General features: G+C 33.3%; 1 protein-coding gene across 9 annotated transcripts in view; it reads left to right on the top strand.

Annotated features, from left to right (window-relative positions):
* LOC101888096 (paired box protein Pax-6) overlaps window positions 1–23,252 on the top strand; it is a 217,730-nt gene that overhangs the window by 174,711 nt on the left and 19,767 nt on the right. For all 9 annotated transcript variants that reach the window (XM_059131815.1, XM_059131819.1, XM_059131811.1 and 6 more), the window contains one exon: window positions 12,798–12,938. In XM_059131815.1, the coding sequence (XP_058987798.1) occupies window positions 12,798–12,938 (141 nt within the window). The remainder of the gene's footprint in view (window positions 1–12,797; window positions 12,939–23,252) is intronic.

Below are 23,252 nucleotides of genomic sequence, written 5' to 3'. Positions count from 1 at the left end.
CGCGTTCTTCAAATTTATAGTTGCGAACACCGTGCACTCAACCACGAGTCATACTAGCAATTTTACTGGCCAAAAGTCATGAAATGGACAACAATATTTTGTTTATATCGAAAGTGCGTTTTCACCCACGTAGAAATATTGATTGCTGGTACAGTGGTTTCTATTTACCTGCATCAACATTAGCTGCGCATTGGCCTTTGCAGACCAAAAAACTTTTGTTATGCCATTTTTTCTGAATCCCTTTATTTGAATTGTATTTAAGTGCCCAATCGATAGCTGCACATTGGACATTCCTGCCTCGAAAATTTGTAATTTTTTTTTTAATTTGGTTACAAAAGTTGTATTTATCTGCACAAGAAAATTTTTGCAAACTCAAAAAAGACACTAAAAACTACCACTTCGTTTTTGTTTTTGTATTCGCAAAAACAATAACAACACAAGAAAAGAGCATGCATTAAAAACATATTCTCGCTTCCTCTCCCTCACTAAAAGATGGTTATGCTGGATAAAACACCACTGATGCTCAAATACATACGAATAGAAAATTAAAGATACCTGCACTTTTTGTGCACGTAAGTAAAATTAAAGATACCTGCTTCATTATGCAGATAAATGCAATGAAGCTACCTGCATTTTGGGCATTGCTGCACAAGATGTCGTGCAATTTTTGATTGTGCAGGTAAGCAAAAAATACTGTACATTGATTTCATCCTAAATCAGCGAAAAAGAGACAATAGAAAAAATTTGCAGAATAGAGAAAATAATGTGTAATCCACGATTAGGAAATTATCAGATAAAGCACCTTGATGAAAATGATATGTCCACATTCGATCATGCAACGGCACCACTCAATTATTAGGACGATACTTGTCAAAGTATATAAATAAATAAATAAATTATCTATATATATAAATGTAAGTTGTGTTAGTTACTACGCTTATAACTTAAGAACTGCTGGATTAATTTTAACGATTCACACAAATTCGGAGTTGTCTACTCTCCGAAAAGGATAATGTCCAAAAAAATCGCGTAAAAATGTGATATATTAACATTTTCATTTTGACTTTTCAAATGTACAATAGTAATGTTTTATTTTGCATGATTTTTTTCCATTTTGACTTACTTTTTTCTAATGTACATTTGTAGTGTTTTTTTATATTTTATTTTTGAATTCGAATATTTATACCAATTTATTTAATTGACTTGATTTCTTGAGAACTGAAATTGATGGCGGGTTACATGGAAGTGTAGTAGCGAATTATGTGGTGGCGAAACGGAATAGATGATATCGAAATAATTTAACGCGGTCACACCAAAGTTAAAAGATAATTACTTTTTCTAAATCGCTGAAAAATCATGAAAAAGAGATCTCATTGCAAAAATCAAAAAAACATTTTCAATGGAATCGAATTTTAAAGTAATAGTACATTCTATTGACAAACTTTGTAAGGAAGGATCTTAAAACATTTGCTGTAAAAAATCAGCGAAAAAGTTGAAGACTTTTTCAATTTGTTATTCTTTTTTTTTTTTGTTAATTTTTTTTTTTCAATTTGTATTATCATATTGAATTCAGTGGATTTTTTGTGAACAAAATAAAGAATAATTTTTCACTAAAAAAATTAAATAAGTGCGAAATAGGATGTTAACTGACATCTACCTTTCAACTCCAGGGCCTACATCGTGGGTTAGCTGAAAGATGCGAACACATTTAAACAAACAAAAATGACCGAAAAAGCTTAATGGGGCTCATTTCAAAGCGTGACAATGATCCGTCCAATGAGAGCTCAAAATGCAAAATTCTTTGGGAGAATAATAAGTAATATACCAATATTGAAATAAAAGGTGCAAAATAGTAGAGCGAATGGGACTTTTAGTAAGAAAAGGTTTTATATCCTTCCAGAAATTCTTCCCAAACATTCAAAATACCTAAAATCACTTTTGCAGGTCTTTATATCGATCATAACTCATGGATAAGGGAACAACCCGATTTCATATTTATATAACCATCTATGATTTAAGTTATTTTTGGGGTCTTGGCCGGCCACTTTTTTCATTTTTTGGCCCTTATTTGACATTTTTGTTTCTAAGGGGGTAGATAACCTCTTCGCATAAAATTTGAAATTTTCAGAGTAGGGCCCATATTGGTATTGACCACATTCATCAATTGATTTAGCTAAAAAATTTTATTTATGCCACCCTGGGGTAGGGAACCATCATACAGATAATTGCCACATAGGAATTTATTTAAGTAAAGTCCCCACATTGGAGTATCCCCAAGTCCACTTTCACATCTAATGTGTGGTCAGAAAAGAAAATTTTGTATTCTATTGAATTTTTAACCCCCAAGAGAATATTGGTTGGGAACGTAGATTTGGGATGTGCATCCATATGAAATAAATTGTGGAAACATGAACAAATTACAAATATAAGAAAGTAGCACGGGACCGAATATTTGTTTAATCATCATTGAATTATCCTATGATGAAAATATGGACTTTAAGGGGTCTCCAACTTACAATTTAAATGGCAAATAAAATTAATTCCCATCTTATCATTCTGCCCTCAATTATGAGGTGGATAAAACTATTTTTACTTATTTAAATCACGCGAAATGCTATGACATGCTATATTGTTCTGCTATATTTTTGATTTGGCCTCTATTTGTCATCTTGGATTATAAGGGGTAGAAGAAAGTTTTCAATGTAGGTCGATGTTTCGGAGTAGTGCCCATATAAAGAAGGTACCTCCTAATTTAACCACATTTCAAAGAATTTGGCTAATAATGCGTATTAGGGGGGTGAAAATCTTACACTAAAATTACAACATATCTACAAATTTTTCCTCTCAAGTCCACCTTTTGGCGGACAAACAGACTGACATGGTTAGGGGGACTTATGAGGACTCTAATGCACAATCTAAGTTGCTAATGGGTTTAAAAAAGTAATTAACTTTGGCTATTCTTAAATCATTCAGCCCTCAATTATGTAGTATACAAAATACAGCAAATTCCAAATTACTGCTCATTTGACTGGAAGATTTTGCTACGATTTTTACCATATTAAAAATTAATTTGATCCCTTATATGGCGATAAGATTGATATATACTTTTTAATAGATTTGTATAGCACATCCACACAGTTCAAGCCCACGGTTTAAATATTGAAGCCCACTGGTTAAAAATGGGTACAGGTATTTTAAAACACTTTAAATCGACCTGTACGTGAACACTTATATCAGTCATATCTGTGAATAATTATGCTTGGGAATATATGCATAATAGACAAAAACTACGGGCCGGCAACGCGGACCGGGCCAGCTAGTTTAATATAAATAAATATAATATAAATAAATTTCTAATACATAACCAATATCCCATGTATTTAGCTTTGTTCTCTTCATGATTGAGGGTAGTTTAATCTTAACATGAACATGGCATGAGTTCTATATAGCGGACCGACTAGTACTATCTATATAGAAAATTAGCTATATAATACCTACACCACAAGATGGTCAGGGTTTTATGTCTTTATTATGTCTTTGTGCATTTGTTTGTAACAGGCAAAAGGAAACGAGATATCGTTCCTTTTGATGATCTGCATAGATCATCACATTCTCAGTCGATTTATGCATGTCCGTCCGTCCGTCTGTCTCTCCGTCTGTCAATGTATTTTTGTAAACAAAGTACAGTTCGTATTTATTGCCCTATCCAGATGAAATTTTGCACAAATCATTTGTTTGGCCCAAGGACGAACCCTATTGAAATTGGAAATAATCGGTCAAAATTTAGATATAGCTCCCATATATATCTTCGTCCGAGTTGCCTTTTATTGTGCACCAAACGTGTAATATCAGCCCGAATAGTATGGAATTTTGCACATACAACCAAATTAGGCCTGCAAATAAGTATGTCAAACCGGTTCAGATATAGCTATAGCTCCCATATATACTGTTCATCCGATTTGTTAAATATGTTACCCACAGCCGTAATATGCACTCCGTAACAACGATATTCAGGGAAATATATCAAGTACAGCTCAGAAATATATTTGCCAAATTTTATCGAACTCCCATATATATCTTTTTCCGATATATATCTTTATCCGAATTTTGAACTTTAAATTATAATTATAATCATAGCGTGTATGATTGAATTCTCCCATAAAAACTTTTAATTGTTGTGCAGAGCTCTACTAAATTCGTAAAGTGGTGTAGGGTATAATAAAGTCTGCCCCGCCCGACTTTAAGTCTTTCTTTACTGGTTTTTGTTTGTACGTATTTCCAAAACTTCCTCAAAATCTCTACCCTGCATACTAAGAGTGACCCCAATGCCAAATTTCAGATTTCAAGTACTATCCGCCCACCGAAAACCGAATGTAGTACTATTTAGAAATTTTTGTATGCTTATAGTGCGTATTTGCTAAACCACCACCACCTCGTCTTATTATCCCTACTTCGCAGACTTAATTATTATACCAAATCTCAAAATTTTAGCTTAATCCGTTCACATAATACCAAACTGTACCAAGTCATTTTTGAAGACATCTTCATTATTTTGACAAATATATTTCGATTTTAGATAAATCGATAAGAGTGGAGTAGAATGGTGGGCGTGGTCTATTTTTCATTCCATAAAAGCCTAAGTTGGAATATGATGGACACTTGTAAGTGTAAAAATACACTAATAAAATATGAATAGTATTGTTATATTTTTTCAATTTGACTTTCACTTTTGAAAGGTAATAATTTTAATACCCTCCACCATACTATCTATCTATATATATATAAATAAGAAAGTTATGTTAATTACTACGCTTATAACTCAAGAGCCTTATGTCAAAATCTATTTTGGAAGATTTCGCTTTGGAAATTACGTCATAGAGCACTGCCCAGAAATTACCCTTAGCTTTTTGGCCAAGAACATTTGTTCATTATTTACGCACACCGCCGTGCTGTTAGTTGTTGTGGTCAATTGTACAGCTAAATATAATCCAATGGTCGTTCAAAATGCTAGACTTCTTCCCTGTCCACAACTCTCTTCTCATGCAAAAATTCCGTGTCGATTGGTTTCAATTGTGTGATCAGGAAGATTTTTCTGTTTTTGGTTCATTTGAACCGGTCATCTCCAAATTTAGACTCATCTATATCTATAGGACGGTTCGGAAACTTCTTAGCCTATCAATGAAAGAGAATAGTTTGTTTTTCAAAAAATTTTTTAATTTTTAAATATAATCTCCAGAAACTTCAATACACATAGTCCAACTCTTTTCTAGCAAATATATCCCTTGGTTAAAATAGTTATCACCAAGGTCTTCAAAATAGTGGTTTACAACTGTAATTGCATCTTCATTTGAGGTAAAACGCTTGTCAGCAAGGATTTTTTTAGATTTGGGAACAAGTAAAATTCACTGGGAGCTAAATCAGGAGAATAAGGTGGGTGGTCAAGCAAAACTCGTACTTTAATTCGTTGATTTTAGCAATTGCTAAACACTCTTAGTGCGTTGTCTTGATGAAAAATTATTCACTTGTGTTGGCAGAAACATGAAAACACAAGTAAAAAAACATTAAGTTCGACCGGGCCCAACTTTTAATACTCTCCGCCTTAGGGTAATGGAAACATTCGAACCAATTATGACCTACAAATACCAATTTTTATCGCTATATAGGGATATACAAAAACGTGGACCTATACATACAATGTTTCGCCACACGAACTAGAACCCATTATGACCTACAAATACCAATTCTCAGACAAATCTGTGAAAAAATGTGGCAAACATCATCAAATTACCGAATATCGGGTGGTACCGTTATATGGGGGCTATACCGAAACGTTGACCTACACATGCAATGTTTCGCCATCGGAGCTAGAACCCATTATGACCTACAAATACCAATTCTCAGACAAACCCGTGAAAGAATGTGACAAAAATCATCAAATAACCGAATATCGGGAGGTACCGTTACATGGGGACTATACCAAAACGTGGACCGATATATCTCATTTTCAATACCAACAATCCTAGACACAATACAAATTATTCTGCTTTTGACGCTCTACGTCAAATGATGTGGCCTGTATCGTGATTTCAACAGACAGACGGACGGACAGACAGACAGAGGCTACTACAGTTCCTCGTCTTCGTATAAGCTCCATATAATGGGATTCATTTAAACGGTATTTTTCAACATTTTTTTTTTAGTTTTTCTAGTTCCTTCCATATGGTGGAGGGCATTAAAGGTGCTTTTTTGCTTCCTAGTTTTTTAATAAAATCGAAGAAATTTAAATTATAGGCCAATAAGATGGTAGTTGCGACTTTGATCCCAAATCGACAAACGCATCTATGTAGAGCTTATAACAAAACGTGGGCCTTCGATTTTCGTATATCAAATGTTAATGCAATAAGAATACATAATCTTACATTAAAGTCCATTTTGTCAGAAATCGGAATTGCGATCAGTGATTTGTCGGTTATCAAGATTTACCCTATATGAGGGCAATATCAAATGATGGTTTATATACTCTGAGAACCTAAATCGCTAGAAAAAAACTAATTTGACTGGAAAATGCTTCTCAAAGCATCAAAATACTTAAAATCTGCACATAGCGTTAAACTGAGGTTGTCCCTAAACGAAAACCAATACCCTGAATTAGTCTGGTAAATTTTTAAATAAGGTATTATATGAATTCTCCAACTGAACGACGACCTCCCTCAATATCAATCATCGTAAGAACAATGTATATGTAATATCAGTTTACAATATCAGTGAAGAAAACACTTATTCAATGCTAAAATAGCATAAAAACGTCAATGGGAAGGATGTTAAAAGTATACATCCTTTCCTCCCCTTTTTGTCGTTATAGGATTAGCATCGTAACTTTGAGTAGCAGTTAGTTTAACAACCTGTTTGCGATTAAAAATGTTTGCATCTTTGCATCTTTCGACAACTCAATGACTTTCTCACTTGCTTTTGTCGACATATTACTTGTTAGTTGCCGCTGAAATTGGTTAAATATATAAATATATATTAACAAATGTTATTAACGCTTGAATTTTTTAGTGAATTGTAAAAATGTAGGTTTTCTTTAAACCTCGGAGGTACAAGTTCGTTTTCGGAAGAAATATCCGCTAAAACTCTGCATACCGAATTCAAAACGAAGCCGCTGAAAAAATTTGAAATACGTGAACCTATATATACAACTAGCTGAACCCGGTGCGCTTCGCTACCCCTTTTGATTTTATATGCATTCAAAATTTTATTTACGAATATATGTTGGTTAAAAAAAAAAACAAATTTAAAAATTATAAAAAAAATATTGCACTACTTTAATGCGTAAATAACCAAAACCATTAGAAAAGCAGTAAAATGACGTACATACACGAAGAGTTTGTCCTTCGGATTTATTTATTTCATAGCAAATACCAAGCGTGCAGTAAACTGCAATCTTTTGAAGTTGAGTGGCATTTTATTGCAATTAGTGAATTCGAGATAGCAACATACTTCGCCGTTATAAGCGTGTTTCAAATCAATTGTTGTGTTGGTTTTTAGTGTTAGCCTAAGGCGTTGTGGGTCAATGGTTCTTATTAAAATCATATCCCAATCTGATCCGATTTAAATATAATTTTAAAAAAATTACTTTTACACCAAATTCCGCCACACCTTTCATATTTCATTGAAATTGGTGCGTCAAATATGTGAAATAGGCCGAGAATATATATATATATATATATATATATATATATATATATATATATGTCACGTTTATTATTGTAACCAAATTCCGCCACACATTCTGAATTTCATTGGTATCATGTTTGGTGCATAACATGTATGAAATCGGCCAAAATATATATGTTAGCTATACCCAAACCTCAACTGATTTCAATATAATTTGGCAATTTTTTCTGGTGCCAGATTTTGTCTCTCTCGCTTTGGGTGCATCAAATATGTGAAATCGGATGAGTATATATATATATGGAAGCTATAATCAAATCTGAGCGTATTTGAATATAATTTGTCAAATTTATTTTTGTACCAAATTTAGCCACTCATGCCGAATTTCATTGGAATCGGAAATACGTATCGTGCTTTGTGCATCAAATATGTGAAATCGGCGGAAAATATATATGGGAGCTATATCCAAATCTGAACCGATTTTTATATAATTTGACAAATGTATATTTGTTTTAATTTCCGCTACACATTCCAAATTTCATTGAAATTAGAGATACATAGCGTGTTTGGTGCATCAAATACATGAAATCGGTCGAAAATATATATGGGAGCTATATCCAAATCTGAACCGATTTCAATTTAATTTGACATATTCATTTTGGCTCCCAATTCCGTTACTTATTTTAAATTTCATTACAATTGGAAATACATATCGTGTTTGGTCCACCAAATACATGAAATCGACCGAAAATGTATATGGGAGCTATATCCAAATCTGAACCGATTTCAATATAATTTGGGAAATCAATTTTTTAGATAAAATCTATCACACGTTTCAAATTTCATTGAAATTGGGGATACATAGCGTGTTTGGTGCATCAAATGCTTTAATCGGCCGAAAATATATATGGGAGCTATATCCAAATCTGAACCGATTTCAATATAATTTGACAAATTTATTTTCAGATCAAATCCCGTCACATATTCCAAATTTCATTGGAGTCGAACATTCATATTGTGTATGAGGCATCAAATGAACGAAATAGGTCGAAAATATATATGGGAGCTATATCCAAATCTCAACCGATTACAATATAATTTGACAAACTTATTTTTGTTCCAAATTCCGTTACGTATTCCAAATTTGGAGACTGTATCTTCAACCAATCAATAGATATGTGCATATAAAATCTAAATTTTTGGGAGGTACCTCCGATTCTGATGCTATATCTCCGGTTCCAAGTGGAAATTCAAAAATGTATATAGCCTATGTTATTTTCAGGCGATGTTGCAGTATATATGGAAATTTTCAGGAAAAATCTATTCAGCGGTTTTCGAGTCCATAAATTACAAACAAACAAACAAACATACAAACTTTTTCCTCTTTTATAGATATAGATGATCGTTCAGAGGAGGTAAAACCTTTTACAAACTCTAAAATCGTTAAAATAAAGAATATCGGGAGGTACCGTTATATCGGGGCTATAAGTAAGCGCGGAACTATATAGACAATGTTTTGCCACAGGATGCAAAACCTATTACACATTCAAAGTGTGTATCGGAAAGTAAAGTTATATTCGAGCTGTACCAATCTTAACTTGTCTACGGACAAAATACACATATGTTCAAAGTTTTAGCATTCTATATTTACAATTGTTTGATAATTAGCGTGATTACAACAGACAGACAGACGATCATCGCTAAATCGACTTAGAATTTTAGGACGAAAAAAAAAAAAAGTTACAAACGGAATAAAAAAGTTAATACATCCTCCATAATATGGTGGAGAGTATAAAAATAATATTTTTAATATAATATTTTATAATAAAAATTACTTTTATTTTAAAAACGTATGCAATAAAACATAAAACACATATAAAACAAAATGTGTTTGTAAGTTTTTACATTTCATAGAAAAAGATGACATTATATTTCACATTTATCCGTAGCTATTTTCGCAATGCTAGGATTGCTTATTATTTAAATGCTTATTTATTTAAATACTCCAAATGCTCTTGGCCATCAGTGTAATGATGTAACACCGCTCTTGTTTACACAACACGGTGGAAAACTTTTTCATCTTGCCGGACGTAAACACAATTGAACAATACAATGCTAATCAGTTGCCGCCATGAACGAACAAATATACATATGTATAAACATATAGTAAAAGCAAACAACCAAACGCTCCTAGCTACATATATGCAAATTAAGACATTGTAGCTCACTTGTTGCCCCAGACAATGTTAGTATAGCGGAAAGGTGTCCGGGAATTTTATTATTAGAGTTTTTAATGAGTAAAGAAGCCTGCTAAGCCGAGCTACTAACACCCTTCACAATGTGGATAACAAAAATTCTAGTAGTAATTCGTATCAACCATTTGAAATTAAAAAATCCATCTGTTAAGCAAATTATTTGATTTTTAATTCACATTATTCTATTTGTAATGCAAAACACGTTAAAAGCAGCTAAGTTCGGCCGGCCTAAAATTTTAAAAATTTCGAATATTAATATTTTTTAATTCGAATAAACGGGACTCTACAAAAACGCCAGCGAGGGCGGTGCTTATGACGAACTCCAAATACCAAGTTTAAGATAATTAGGTTTACAAATGTTGTTAAAATAATCCAAATACCGATTAAACGGAGGTACCGTTATATATGAGCGATACGAAGACGTTGTATCTCTTACGAACTTCAAATACTCATTATTCCAGTGAAAAATATGACACAAATCAACAAAATACCGAATATTGAGAGTTACCGTTATGTATGGCATATTCGAAAAAGTGGACGACATGGCCCATTTACGGACTTAGCAAAATTGTAGCCTTCTTTCTCAATTCGTTCGATAGATTGCATGATTACAACAGACAGTCGGACGGACATCGTTAACGACCTAGAATTTTACGCTGATCAAGAATATACATACATGAGTATTTCGAGGAATTACAAACGGAATGACAAAGCCAATATACCTTCCATAGAATGGGGTAGGGTATAAAAAATGAAATGTTAGACGTTGTTTAAGTTGGGTAAAAAGACATTTTTTAAATGCACACAATTGTTTAGCGTTTACGTGCACATCGATGTGTATTGTCTATTTTATTATTCCAACTACTTAATGGTCATTGTGAGTTTTCATTAGATACAAATTCGAATGTGGTGACCGCATTTTATAGGCGAAGTTATTTTGATTTGATATTTTATAATCTCAGTGAGTAGAACACTTCCTCCTAAAATATGTTCAGTGTAGATCCAAATAACGGCAGCCTCCAATTATTGCTTTAGTAAAGGTTCAGAGGTTAATAACAAGGGTTAAAGGTTCAGAACAACTTACGAAAAGTATCTCGAAAAAATGGGGTAGGTTATAGTTTAATTCCATTTTTACTTGTTTTTTTACCATCCGTCAATCAACTTTCTAATTCCGTTTTAACTCGTCGAATTATTAATGTTAGACTCTAAAAAGTATACATATTCTTGATCAACTCTCGATGCAGTGATGACCGTCTGTCTATCTGTCCGTTGTAATCGTTCGGTATTCAATATCCTCATGATTCAGGCACATTTTTTACGGAATTATTTAAAATTCAGTATGTAGAGTTTGTAATAGGTTCAGTTTTATATGACAGAGGAAGCTGGTAATTAAAACTAGCAACAACCACTGTAGGTTTTCTTTTCCTCAGGGTGGAGGGTATTTAAAGTTCGGCCCGGTCGTGTTTTTAATTGTTTTATTTTCACCGACTTTGGCCGATAAAGGTATACGTTTTCACATTTCTCTCAGCCTATCCGTCTGTGATAATCACTACAATGTTCGAAGGGATCGATCTGAAAAATATAGAAAATATCTCCTGAAAAATAACTTCCCTTATACAACGTTATATTTGTAATTCAGCTTATTTTTTACTAAATGGCTATAACACATACATAAAAAATTATATTTTGACGGTTTATAATAGCCCCCATATTTACATTGTAGGTATTGTAAAGGGCTTTGCAATATTTTCCAATCTTATGGCTTTTAATTCGTAATTTTGAATTGGTCTCGTTTAGAAAACCATGCCGCAAGAGATCTATTTTTGTCCACGTCAGTTTGTAAACCTTAAATAGTTAGTTCGCCGATTAAACAATGTCCGTTTGTTTTATTAATAATTGTATATATCGATCCTTGTGAAGTATACCTCCAATATCATTTTTCCTCATTCATCGACCAAAAAAGTCTTATTTGATATTTAATGTTTTCAGAAATGTAAATTCTTTTCCGACAATAATCATTTAATATTGCTTCGCTATACCCATATAACCCGTCGATTTGAGACATTTGGAAGGTTTTAGGAGCATTTTTTGAATATAAATTCTTTTGTCAAAGAATTGAAACAAAAGTCCATTATTTGCTGTATTCCTTACATATCAGTATATTCTAACAAGTATAAAAGCATTTGGAACAAATTCAAAATTCAATTTCAGTGAATAAAAAAGAAAAAAGGCATAAAGTAAAATCCGTTAAAATCTGTTAAAATCAGCAAAATCCCGAATATAGGGAGGTACAGTTATGTGGGGGCTATACCTGAACGTTGACCTATATAGTCTATTTTCAATACGAAAACTTATGCAGAACAAACACATATCTGAATAAAATTTTATCAACCTCCTTGAATACGTTCTCAAGCTAGAGTAAGACAGATGGCGGACATAGAAATTTATGCTGATCAAGAATATATACTTTGTGGGGTCTAAAATGTATATTTCGAGGTGTAACAAACGGAATGACAAACTTAATACACCCCCCATACTATCGCGCAGAGTATAGAAAGCCGCGCCGCTAGAATACGAATAACTCCCTGCCATAGAATAATGTATTGATTTTGTGTTTAAAAGCAATTTATTCGACATCCTGCTTATTAGATTTTTGTTGCTTGCGATACTGGACAGAAATCAGACGTTCTCCAGTTAACAGCGTTACATCTTCACACTTCGTACGAATGGGAATTGTTATGGCGTTTGTTGTTCTCTTTTATTTATTTTCAACATATTATTAATAATATATTCCGAATAAAATTGTTTTATTGTCTTTGACATATTGCAAGACTTTTGAACTCTCACAAATGCTTATTGACATTACAGGTACGTTGAGACCACCTGGTTTAATTGGAGGATCAAAGCCAAAAGTAGCTACACCAGCGGTTGTCTCAAAAATTGAACAATACAAACGTGAGAACCCGACAATATTTGCGTGGGAAATTCGGGAGCGACTGATATCTGAAGGTAAGTGGCTCATTAATAAATAAATGTATCTCTATCCACTTACTACACACTAAATTGACTACAATCGAACGAATAAATGCTAATTTAATGAGCCCCCCGACTTTGGGTTATTGCTATCGTCTACTCAGCTTTTGAGCGGGGTATTGAAACCAACGACAACAATGCATCTGGCAAGACTACAACAGCCAACATCGATCGGCACATTAACTTCAACAATGACAAAGGCAACGGCCGCAATCACAATTGAAGGAAATCAGCAATCGAATTAACGACAAGCTAACTCATTGCGGCGCTAATCTTGATTACGCAAATCAACAAACCGAAGCACTTCGATCGGGGTGGGCATCTGTTTGATGCGCACAGCATTGCACTCTTACGAACGGCGAGAATGCTCAAAAGCAACGAAAGATTGACTGGCGGTGTGTCCGCCAGTCACCGAACTAATGGCGATGGAGTTCATATACCATATGTACTGTGGAGTAGACGGTAATCAATACATGTGACCCCAGCTTATCCCACCAACTAAGTACGGAGTACTAGATGTGGTGCACTTGAAGATTTATTGATTAGCTAATTTATGAACATCCGTATTGTATGGAGTCTTTACGATGGATGTATGCTGTAAAGATTTCGGACCAAAGTAACTCAGAATGAATATGAATAGACAACCAGTGAGAAAATAGGGTAAAACCAACACAGGCATTTATCGTTCCATTCTCTCATCAATCGTCCTCATAATAAATTTCGCGTTGCTTATAGTATAAAGAGTGGTAGGAGATAAGACAATTTGAGTATCAAAATGTTGGATTTTCTAAAGCAGTTTGGATTTAATAGACATCTTAAAATGTCGTACGTGGCGATTTTCCACACCTAAAATAAAACTGTTTTCATTTCATAATATCGGTATTTATTGTAATAATAAAATAGAATTTATTAACATCTTTCCATTCATCACCATTAGATGGTTTTGTTACAAAGCAGCGCACTATGTGGTTTCACATTCAAAAAAAAAAATGTTAGCTAGTTTTTGCAGTGCCCACTTTGAAGCTTTTTGGACAAAATGGAAACAGGCTATCTGATGTAAAAAATAAGATTCTTGTTGTGTTGCGTCGCACAGTGTCATCACCGTTGCCAAAAATTGTCAAAACCATGTGCCTCGTAGTAATAATTTATTGATGGAAATTGATAGAAAACGCATTTCTGCATCAAGTATTTTTTTACTATATAAGGATTTTTGTCCTCTTTTTATAAAATAATATTTATAAAAGAGGAGGGAGGTGGCCCCCTCGGTCGGCAGGGACGGGAAAGAGTGGCGTTGGGACCGAACGAAAAAACATCGGTCGCTACAAATGTTTTTAGTGTTGCTGACAAACATGTTATTTGTAATTTTCAGTTCGGCCGGATCGAACTTTGGGTAAAGAAAACATTGTTATATAAAAGTGTCAGAATTCAAACGTGTTATATTTTAAACTACAATACCAATAAGGTCGTTTGAATAATGCTGTTAAATTGGTTAAATATGATCAGGATTATAAAAATACCGAATATCGATGGTGGACCTAAATATTAAATTTAAATCTGCCACCGAAACTAGCACCCATTATGAACTACAAATACCAATTTTTACACAATTCCGTGGAAAATGTGGCAAAAATAATCAAAATACGGAATATCGGGAAATACCGTTATATGCGGCCTGTACGAAAACGTAGATCTATACATACAATGTTCCGCTACCAGAGCTAGAACCCATTGCGAACTACAAATAACAATTTTTGGAAAAATCTGTGGACAAATGTGGCGAAAATCATCAAAATAGCGATACTCATACTCACGTTAGACCCTACAAAGTAGATATACTCTTGATCAGCGTAACATTCTGTCTGTATCTTGTAATCAAAAAGCCAAAGTTATAAATTCGTGAAGGTTCGTAATGGTCCATATCGGTAGACGTTTTCGTATATCCTCCGTCTGTCTGTCTTGTGTGATCACGCCATCTTTCGAAAAATTGTAGATGGCCCATGGTTTTTGTATCTTCTATATCTATAAAAGAGGAAAATGTTTGTATGTTTGTTTGTTTGTATGTTTGTTTGTTTGTTTATAATTTATGGACTCGAAAACCGCTGAATATATTTTCCTGAAAATTTCCATATATACTGCAACATCGCCTGAAAGTAACATAGGCTATATACATTTTTGAATTTCCACTTGGAACTGGAGATATTGCATCAGAATCGGAGGTACCTCCCAAAAATTTAGATTTTATATGCACATATCTATTGATTGGTTGAAGATACAGTCTCCAAATTTGGAATACGTAACGGAATTTGGAACAAAAATAAGTTTGCCAAATTATATTGTAATCGGTTCAGATTTGGATATAGCTCCCATATATATTTTCGACCGATTTCGTTCATTTGATGCCTCAAACACAATATGAATGTTCGATTCCAATGAAATTTGGAATGTGTGACGGGATTTAATCCAAAAATAAATTTGTCAAATTATATTGAAATCGGTTCAGATTTGGATATAGCTCCCATATATATTTTCGGCCGATTTCAAGCATTTGAAGCACCAAACACGCTATGTATCCCCAATTTCAATGAAATTTGAAAAGTGTGATAGATTTTATCTAAAAAATTGATTTCACAAATTATATTGGAATCGGTTCAGATTTGGATATATCTCCCATATACATTTTAGGCCGATTTCATGTATTTTGTGGACCAAACACGATATGTATTTCCAATTGTAATGAAATTTAAAATAAGTAACGGAATTGGGAGCCAAAATGAATTTGTCAAATTAAATTGAAATCGGTTCAGATTTGGATATAGCTCCCATATATATTTTCGACCGATTTCATGTATTTCATGCACCAAACACGCTATGTATCTCTAATTTCAATGAATTTTGGAATGTGTAGCGGAAATTAAAACAAACATACATTTGTCAAATTATATTAAAATCGGTTCAGATTTGGATTTCAAATGAAATTCGGCATGAGTGGCTAAATTTGGTACAAAAATAAATTTGACAAATTATATTCAAATACGCTCAGATTTGATTATAGCTTCCATATATATATATATATACTCATCCGATTTCACATATTTGATGCACCCAAAGCGAGAGAGACAAAATCTGGCACCAGAAAAAATTGCCAAATTATATTGAAATCAGTTGAGGTTTGGGTATAGCTAACATATATATTTTGGCCGATTTCATACATGTTATGCACCAAACATGATACCAATGAAATTCAGAATGTGTGGCGGAATTTGGTTACAATAATAAATGTAACAAATTAATTGGAAATTAGTTAAGATTTAGATATAGCTCCCATATATATATTCTCGGCCTATTTCATATATTTGACGCACCAATTTCAATGAAATATGAAAGGTGTGGCGGAATTTGGTGTAAAAGTAATTTTTTAAAAATTATATTTAAATCGGATCAGATTGGGATATGATTTTAATAAGAACCATTGACCCACAACGCCTTAGGCTAACACTAAAAACCAACACAACAATTGATTTGAAACACGCTTATAACGGCGAAGTATGTTGCTATCTCGAATTCACTAATTGCAATAAAATGCCACTCAACTTCAAAAGATTGCAGTTTACTGCACGCTTGGTATTTGCTATGAAATAAATAAATCCGAAAGACAAACTCTTCGTGTATGTACGTCATTTTACTGCTTTTCTAATGGTTTTGGTTATTTACGCATTAAAGTAGTGCAATATTTTTTTATAATTTTTAAATTTGTTTTTTCTTTTTTTAACCAACATATATATTTATTTGCATATATATATTTTGAATGCATATAAAATCAAAAGGGGTAGCGAAGCGCACCGGGTTCAGCTAGTCTTTTATATATATAAAAGAGGAAAATGTTTGTATGTTTGTTTGTAATTTATGGACTCGAAAATCGCTGAACAGATTTTCCTGAAAATTTCCAAGTATACTACAACATCGCCTGAAAGAAACATAGGCTATATACATTTTTGAAATTCCACTTGGAACTGGAGATTTAGCATCAAAATCGGAGGTACCTCCCAAAAATTTAGATTTTATATGCACATATCTACTGATCGATTACAGATACAGTGTCCAAATTTGGAATGAGTAACGGAATTTGATGCAAAAATAAGTTTGTCAAATTATATTGAAGTCGGTTCAGATTTGGATATAGCTCCCATATATATTTTCGGACGATTTCATATATTTGATACACCAAAAACGACACGTATGTCCGATTCCAATGAAATTCGGTATGTGTGACTAAATTTGGTACAAAAATGTGTTTGTAAAAATATATTGAAATCGATTCTAATTTGGATATAGCTCCCGTATATATTTTCAGCCGATTTTACATATTTGAGGCACCCAACGCGATGTGTACGTCCGATTCCAAAGAAATTTGGACAGAGGGACGTCTGGTACCAAAAAAAATTGCCAAATTATATTGAAATCGGTTGAGGTTTCGGTATAGCTCCTATATATATTTCGGCCGATTTCATGTATGTTGTGCACCAAATAAAATTCAGAATGTGTGGCGGAATTTGGTTACAATGATAAATTTGACAAATTAATTGGAAATCGGTTAAGATTTGGATATGTATCCAAATATATATTTTCGCCGAATTACGTGACGCAATTTGCTATAAAAGTAAATTTCGTAAAATTAGTATTTTTTTTTTAATTTTTAAATTTGTTTTATTTTTTTAAGCCAACATTCGCTTATAAAATTTTGAAAGCATGTAAAATCAAAGGGGGCAGCGAAGCCTACCGGGCTCAGCTAGTTGTTCCATATAATTGAATCTCCCGATATTCGGTTTTAGCCAAATTTTCTAACGAAAGTGTTTCAAATTGGGCAGTTTTTCTTCGCAATAGATACCCATCAATGTACTAAATAACTGTTTTCTTTTTAATTTTTTATTTGTATGGCTTAATTATAGTATAGCTCGAATTAAGTTTGCGTGTGCTTCAATTTCAATTAAGTGAAAATTGTTTACAATATATTGAAATTCAGCTGTAACAAGGTATGTGTAGACAAAATTCACCCGCTTTGATTTTTAAAAGAAATTATGAGCTTTCATTCTGTTATAACGTTCTGTGATTATTTATTAACTAGCTGGCCTGCCCGTAGTTTTTGTCTAATATGCATATTTGTCAAAGCATAATTATTCACATCTATGACCGATATAAGTGTTCATGTACTGGTCGATTAAAAGGGTTTTAAAATACCTGTACCCATATTTAAGCCGTGGGCTTCAATATTTAAACCGTGGGCTTCAAATGTGTGGATATGCTACACAAATCTATTCAAAAGTATATATCAATCTTATCCCCATGTAAGGGATCAAATTAATTTTTAGTATTGTAAAAATGGTAGCAAAATTTTCCAGTCAAATGAGCAGTAATTTGGAATTTACTGTATTTTGTACACCTCATAATTGAGGGCTGAATGATTTAAGAATAAACTTTTTGTGTAAGATTTCCACCCCAAATATCCTTTGAAATATGGTAAAATCAGGAGGTACGTTTATATGGGTACTACTCCGAAACTTCGACCTACATTAAAAACTTTCTTCTAACTCTTATAATCCAAGATGACAAATAGAGGCCAAATCAATAATATAGCAGAACAACATAGCATGTCAAAATGAAAAAAATTTCGTGTGATTTAAATAAGTAAAAATAGTTTTATCCACCTCATAATTGAGGGCAGAATGATTTCAAAATAGTCAAATATAATTACTATTTTACACCCATTACCGTAAAATGGGAATTAATTTTATTTGCCATTTAAATTGTAAGTTGGAGACGCCATAAAGTCCATATTTTTCATCATAGTATAATTCAAAGACGACTCAACAAATATTCGGTCCCGTGCTACTTTCTTATATTTGTAATTTGTTCATGTTTTCACAATTTATTTCATATAGATGTACATCCCAAATCTACGTTCCCAACCAATATTCTCTTGGGGGTTACAAATTCAATAAAATACAAAATTTTCTTTTCTGATCACACATTAGATGTGAAAGTGGATTGGGGATACTGCAATGGGGACTTTACTTAAATAAATTCTTATGGGGCAATTATCTATATGATGGTTCCCTACCCCGAGGTAGCATATATACAATTTTTTAGCCAAATAAATTGATGAATGTGGTCAAGACCAATATGGGCCCTACTCCAAAAATTTCAAATTTTATGCGAAGAGGTTCTCTACTCCCTTAGATACAAAGATGCCAAATAAGGGCCGAAAAAATGAAAAAAGTGGCCAAGACCCCAACAATAGCTCAAATCATACGATGGTTATATAAATATGAAATCGGGTTTTATCCTCATCCGTGAGTTATGATCGATATCATGACCTGCAAACGTGATTTAAGGTATCTTGAATGTTTGGGAAGAATTTCTGTAAGAATAGAAATCCTTTTCGCTCTACTATTTTCCACCCTTTATATTTGGTATTTTACTGATTGTACTGCCAAAGAATTTTGCATTTTGAGTTCTCATTGGACGGATTATTGTCACATGAAAGAAGTAGGTGCATGCTACGCTGACCCATTAGACTTTTTCGGTAATTTCTGTTTGTTTAAATGTGTTCACATCTTCCAGTTGCATCACGATGTCGGCCCTGGAGTTGAAAGGTAGATGTCAGTTAACATCGTATATCGCACTTATTTCATTTTTTTTTTTTTTTGGTGAAAAATTGTATATGTTGAAAAATTATTCTTTATTTTGTTCACAAAAAATCCAGTGAATTCAATATGATAATACAAATTGAAAAAAAAAATGACAAAAGAAGAATAACAAATTGAAAAAATCTTCGACTTGTTCGCTGATTTTTTACAGCAAAGTTCAAAAGGGAAACAACCTGTATTGGTTACACCTATAGCGGCACGGGAGTTAGGTGAGTAGGTTTGGCTGGGCAGTTAAGGGGGTGCAGCGTGTCATGTGGGCCTGTACCATAGGTGTGCCTGCACCTCTTAAATCGTATTTAAAAAAAAAAAACAATTGTTTTTGAATGATTTTAAATATGAAACCACACAGTGCATTGCTTTGTAACACAAACATTTCATGGTGAAGAGTGGAAAGAGGTTAATAAATTCTATTTCATTATTACAATAATTACCGATGTTATAAAATGAGAGCAATTTTATTTTAATCGCCACGTACGACATTTTAAGAGGTGCAGGGTGTAATGTTTTGCCCAGCAAATCCTATCCTGTACTTCTCTCTCCTTAAATCATGAAGATCTACTCGCCTGGGTGGAGCTTGCCTATCCGACTTTAAGAGGCTTTCGAATGTGACCCTTAAGAGCTTGGAAGTCGGAATTACAATATCATCGACCTGCATATGTAATGATAGACTCATCTCCGCTATTAATGTGGTAAAAAGTATGCACGTCGTTCGTTGGTGGCGGATATTTTCATATCACGTACAAGATCATCCAACGTAAATTGTGGTGGTACCTCATCGGAGATATCGTGCACGGCGTAGGATCCCTTCCCTTAGCCCTTAGAATGTAGCGTCTTAGAAAGTGTGGCGGAATTAGGTACAAAAAAATTCGCCGCAACATATTGAAATCGGTTCAGATTTGGATATAGCTCTCATGTGTATTTTCGGCGGATTTCATTCATTTGATGCACCAAACACGCTATGTATCTCCAACTTCAATGAAACTTTGAAAGTGTGACGGAATTAGGTCTACAAATCCATTTGTCAAATTATGTTGAAATCGGTTCAGATTTGAATATTGCTCCTATAAAAAAGTTCATTTATTCATTTTGACTTTTGAAATATACAAAGCGATGTTTTATTTTGCATGATTTTTTTCCATTTTGACTTACAATTTTCGAATGTACATTTGTAGTGTTTTTTTTTTTTTAATTCTAATATGATGTGTAGTCTTTTTGGGGAGTATAAAGCAACAATGGACAAAACTGTTATTTATAGATTTTATGTATTTTGGGTAAGAAGATAAGCTATGAACGAGAAAAATCATTATTTTAATGTGTACCATCGGTTACATTGAAGTATGGTACCGAATTATGTGGTGGCGAAACTCAATAGCTGATGTCGAAAAAAATCGAGAATTTTTTTCAATTTGAAAATAATAGTATATCCTATTGACAAAGATTTTTTTCCTTTTATACCCTCCACCATAGTATGGAGGGTATATTAAGTTTGTCATTCCGTTTGTAACACCTCGAAATATACATTTTAGACCCCACAAAGTCTATATATTTTTGATCAGCATAAAATTCTATGTCGATCTAGAGACGTCTGTCCGTCTGCCCGTCTGTGGAAAACAATCTAGCTTCCGAACGAATTGAAGTTGATTGATAAAATTTGTCTAAATTGTATGTTATGTCTGCAGGACTTTTGGTATAGCCACCATATAATGGTACCTCCCGACATTCGGTAGTTTGATGATTTTAGCGACATTTTTCACCGGAATTAATTCAAATTTCGTACAGCTACATTCGGTATTTGTAATATTTTAACAGAATTGTAACGGATTACACTTTTTTGAGATTTGCCAAGTTCGTTACAAATGGTGGAGGGTATTCAAAGTTCGTTTACTTGTTTCAATTCGATTCGCTTTTATGTCAATTTCGATTTTTATACCCTCCACCATTCTGTGGACGGTATATTAACTTTGTCATTCCGTTTGTAACTTCTCGAAATATTTATAATAGACCCTACAAAGTATATATATTCTGGATCAACGTAAAATTCTAAGACGATCTAGAATTTTTCTGTCCGTATGTCTGTTGTAATCACGCTGTCTTTCGAATGAATTGAGATAGAAGGCTAAAATTTTGCATAAATGCATAGTTTACCATTAGGCAAGTTAAGTTTGTAAATATGACAGTACCTTCCGATATTCGGTATTTTTTGATGATTTTAGCGTCATTATTTACCGGAAATATTTAAAATTTCGTATTTGAAGTTCGTAATAGATACTACAGCCTATAACAAACATTTTTGTATGCAGGTCCACGTCTTCGTATAGCTCCGCTAGCTCCCGATATTCGGTATTTTGATGATTTCAGAAACAGTATTTACCGCAATCGTTTCAAATTTCGTGTTAGAAGATCCTAATGGGTACTACAACCTATAGAAAAAATGTGTATGCAGATCCACGACTTCGTATAGCCAATATATAACGGTACCTTCCGATATTCGGTATTTTCATGATTTTAGCGACATTATTTACCGGATAGTCGGTATTTTGACGATTTCAGCAACATTATTCACCGGAATGGTTTCAAATTTCGTATTGAAAGATCTTAATGGGTACTACAACTTATGGCAAAAAAATTCGTATGCAGGTCCACATCTTCGTATAACCTCCATATGACAGTACCACCCAATACTCGGTATTTTTACGATTTGTGCGACATTACTCAACGAAATTGAAACAAATTTCGTATTTAAAGCTCGTGATGGGTACTACAGACTATGACAAAAAAATTCGTATGTGGGTTAACGTTTTCATGTATCCCCTATATAACGGTACATCCCGATATTCGGTATTTAGATAATTTTAGTTACATTACTCACGGGAATTGTTTCTAATTTGGAATTTGAAGTTCCTACAGCCTATGCCAGAAAATAGTCTGTGCACGTCTTCGTATAGTCTCCATATAACAGCTTTCTTTAAGTGATAGTTTCCGGAAGCTTTTTGAAAATTTCCAAGTTTCTTCCAAATGGTGGAGGTTATTAAAAATTCGGACCGGAATAAAATAAAGAATTATTTTCACCATAAAAACGATGGCCTGATTTTGACAATTCACACAATTCGGAATGATTTCTTAAAAACTAATATTTTTTTTTAATTTGTCGAAAAAATGTTTATAGCGCATGATTTTTTTCAGTTTCACATGTTATATTAAAGTTTACATTTGTTATTGTTTTTTTTTTTTTTTGCTTTGAATTCTGTATGTGAAATAAAGAATATGAAATAAGTGCACAATATAAGCTTTCCAACCATAGGACCTACATCGTACTTCAGCTAGAAGATGCGAACACATTCAAACGAACAAAAATGGCCAACGCAGCTGTATGGGGCTCATATCAAAATGTTAACCTACTTCTTCCATATGGTTATAATCCATCCAATGAAAATTCAAAATGCAAAATTCATTGAGACTGCAATAAGAGAAATACCGAATACAAAGAGGCACTACAATATGCGGTCTATACAACATGATAGAGTAAATTTAAAATTTAGTAAGAAACGGATTCATATCCTCTGAAAATTCTTCCGAAATTACAGGT

The sequence above is a fragment of the Musca domestica genome, unplaced genomic scaffold, assembly GCF_030504385.1.
Source record: "Musca domestica strain aabys unplaced genomic scaffold, Musca_domestica.polishedcontigs.V.1.1 9, whole genome shotgun sequence".
NCBI classification, from domain to species: domain Eukaryota; kingdom Metazoa; phylum Arthropoda; class Insecta; order Diptera; family Muscidae; genus Musca; species Musca domestica.
Note: the sequence above shows the minus strand (reverse complement) of the source record. Positions and strands in the feature narration are given on the sequence as shown.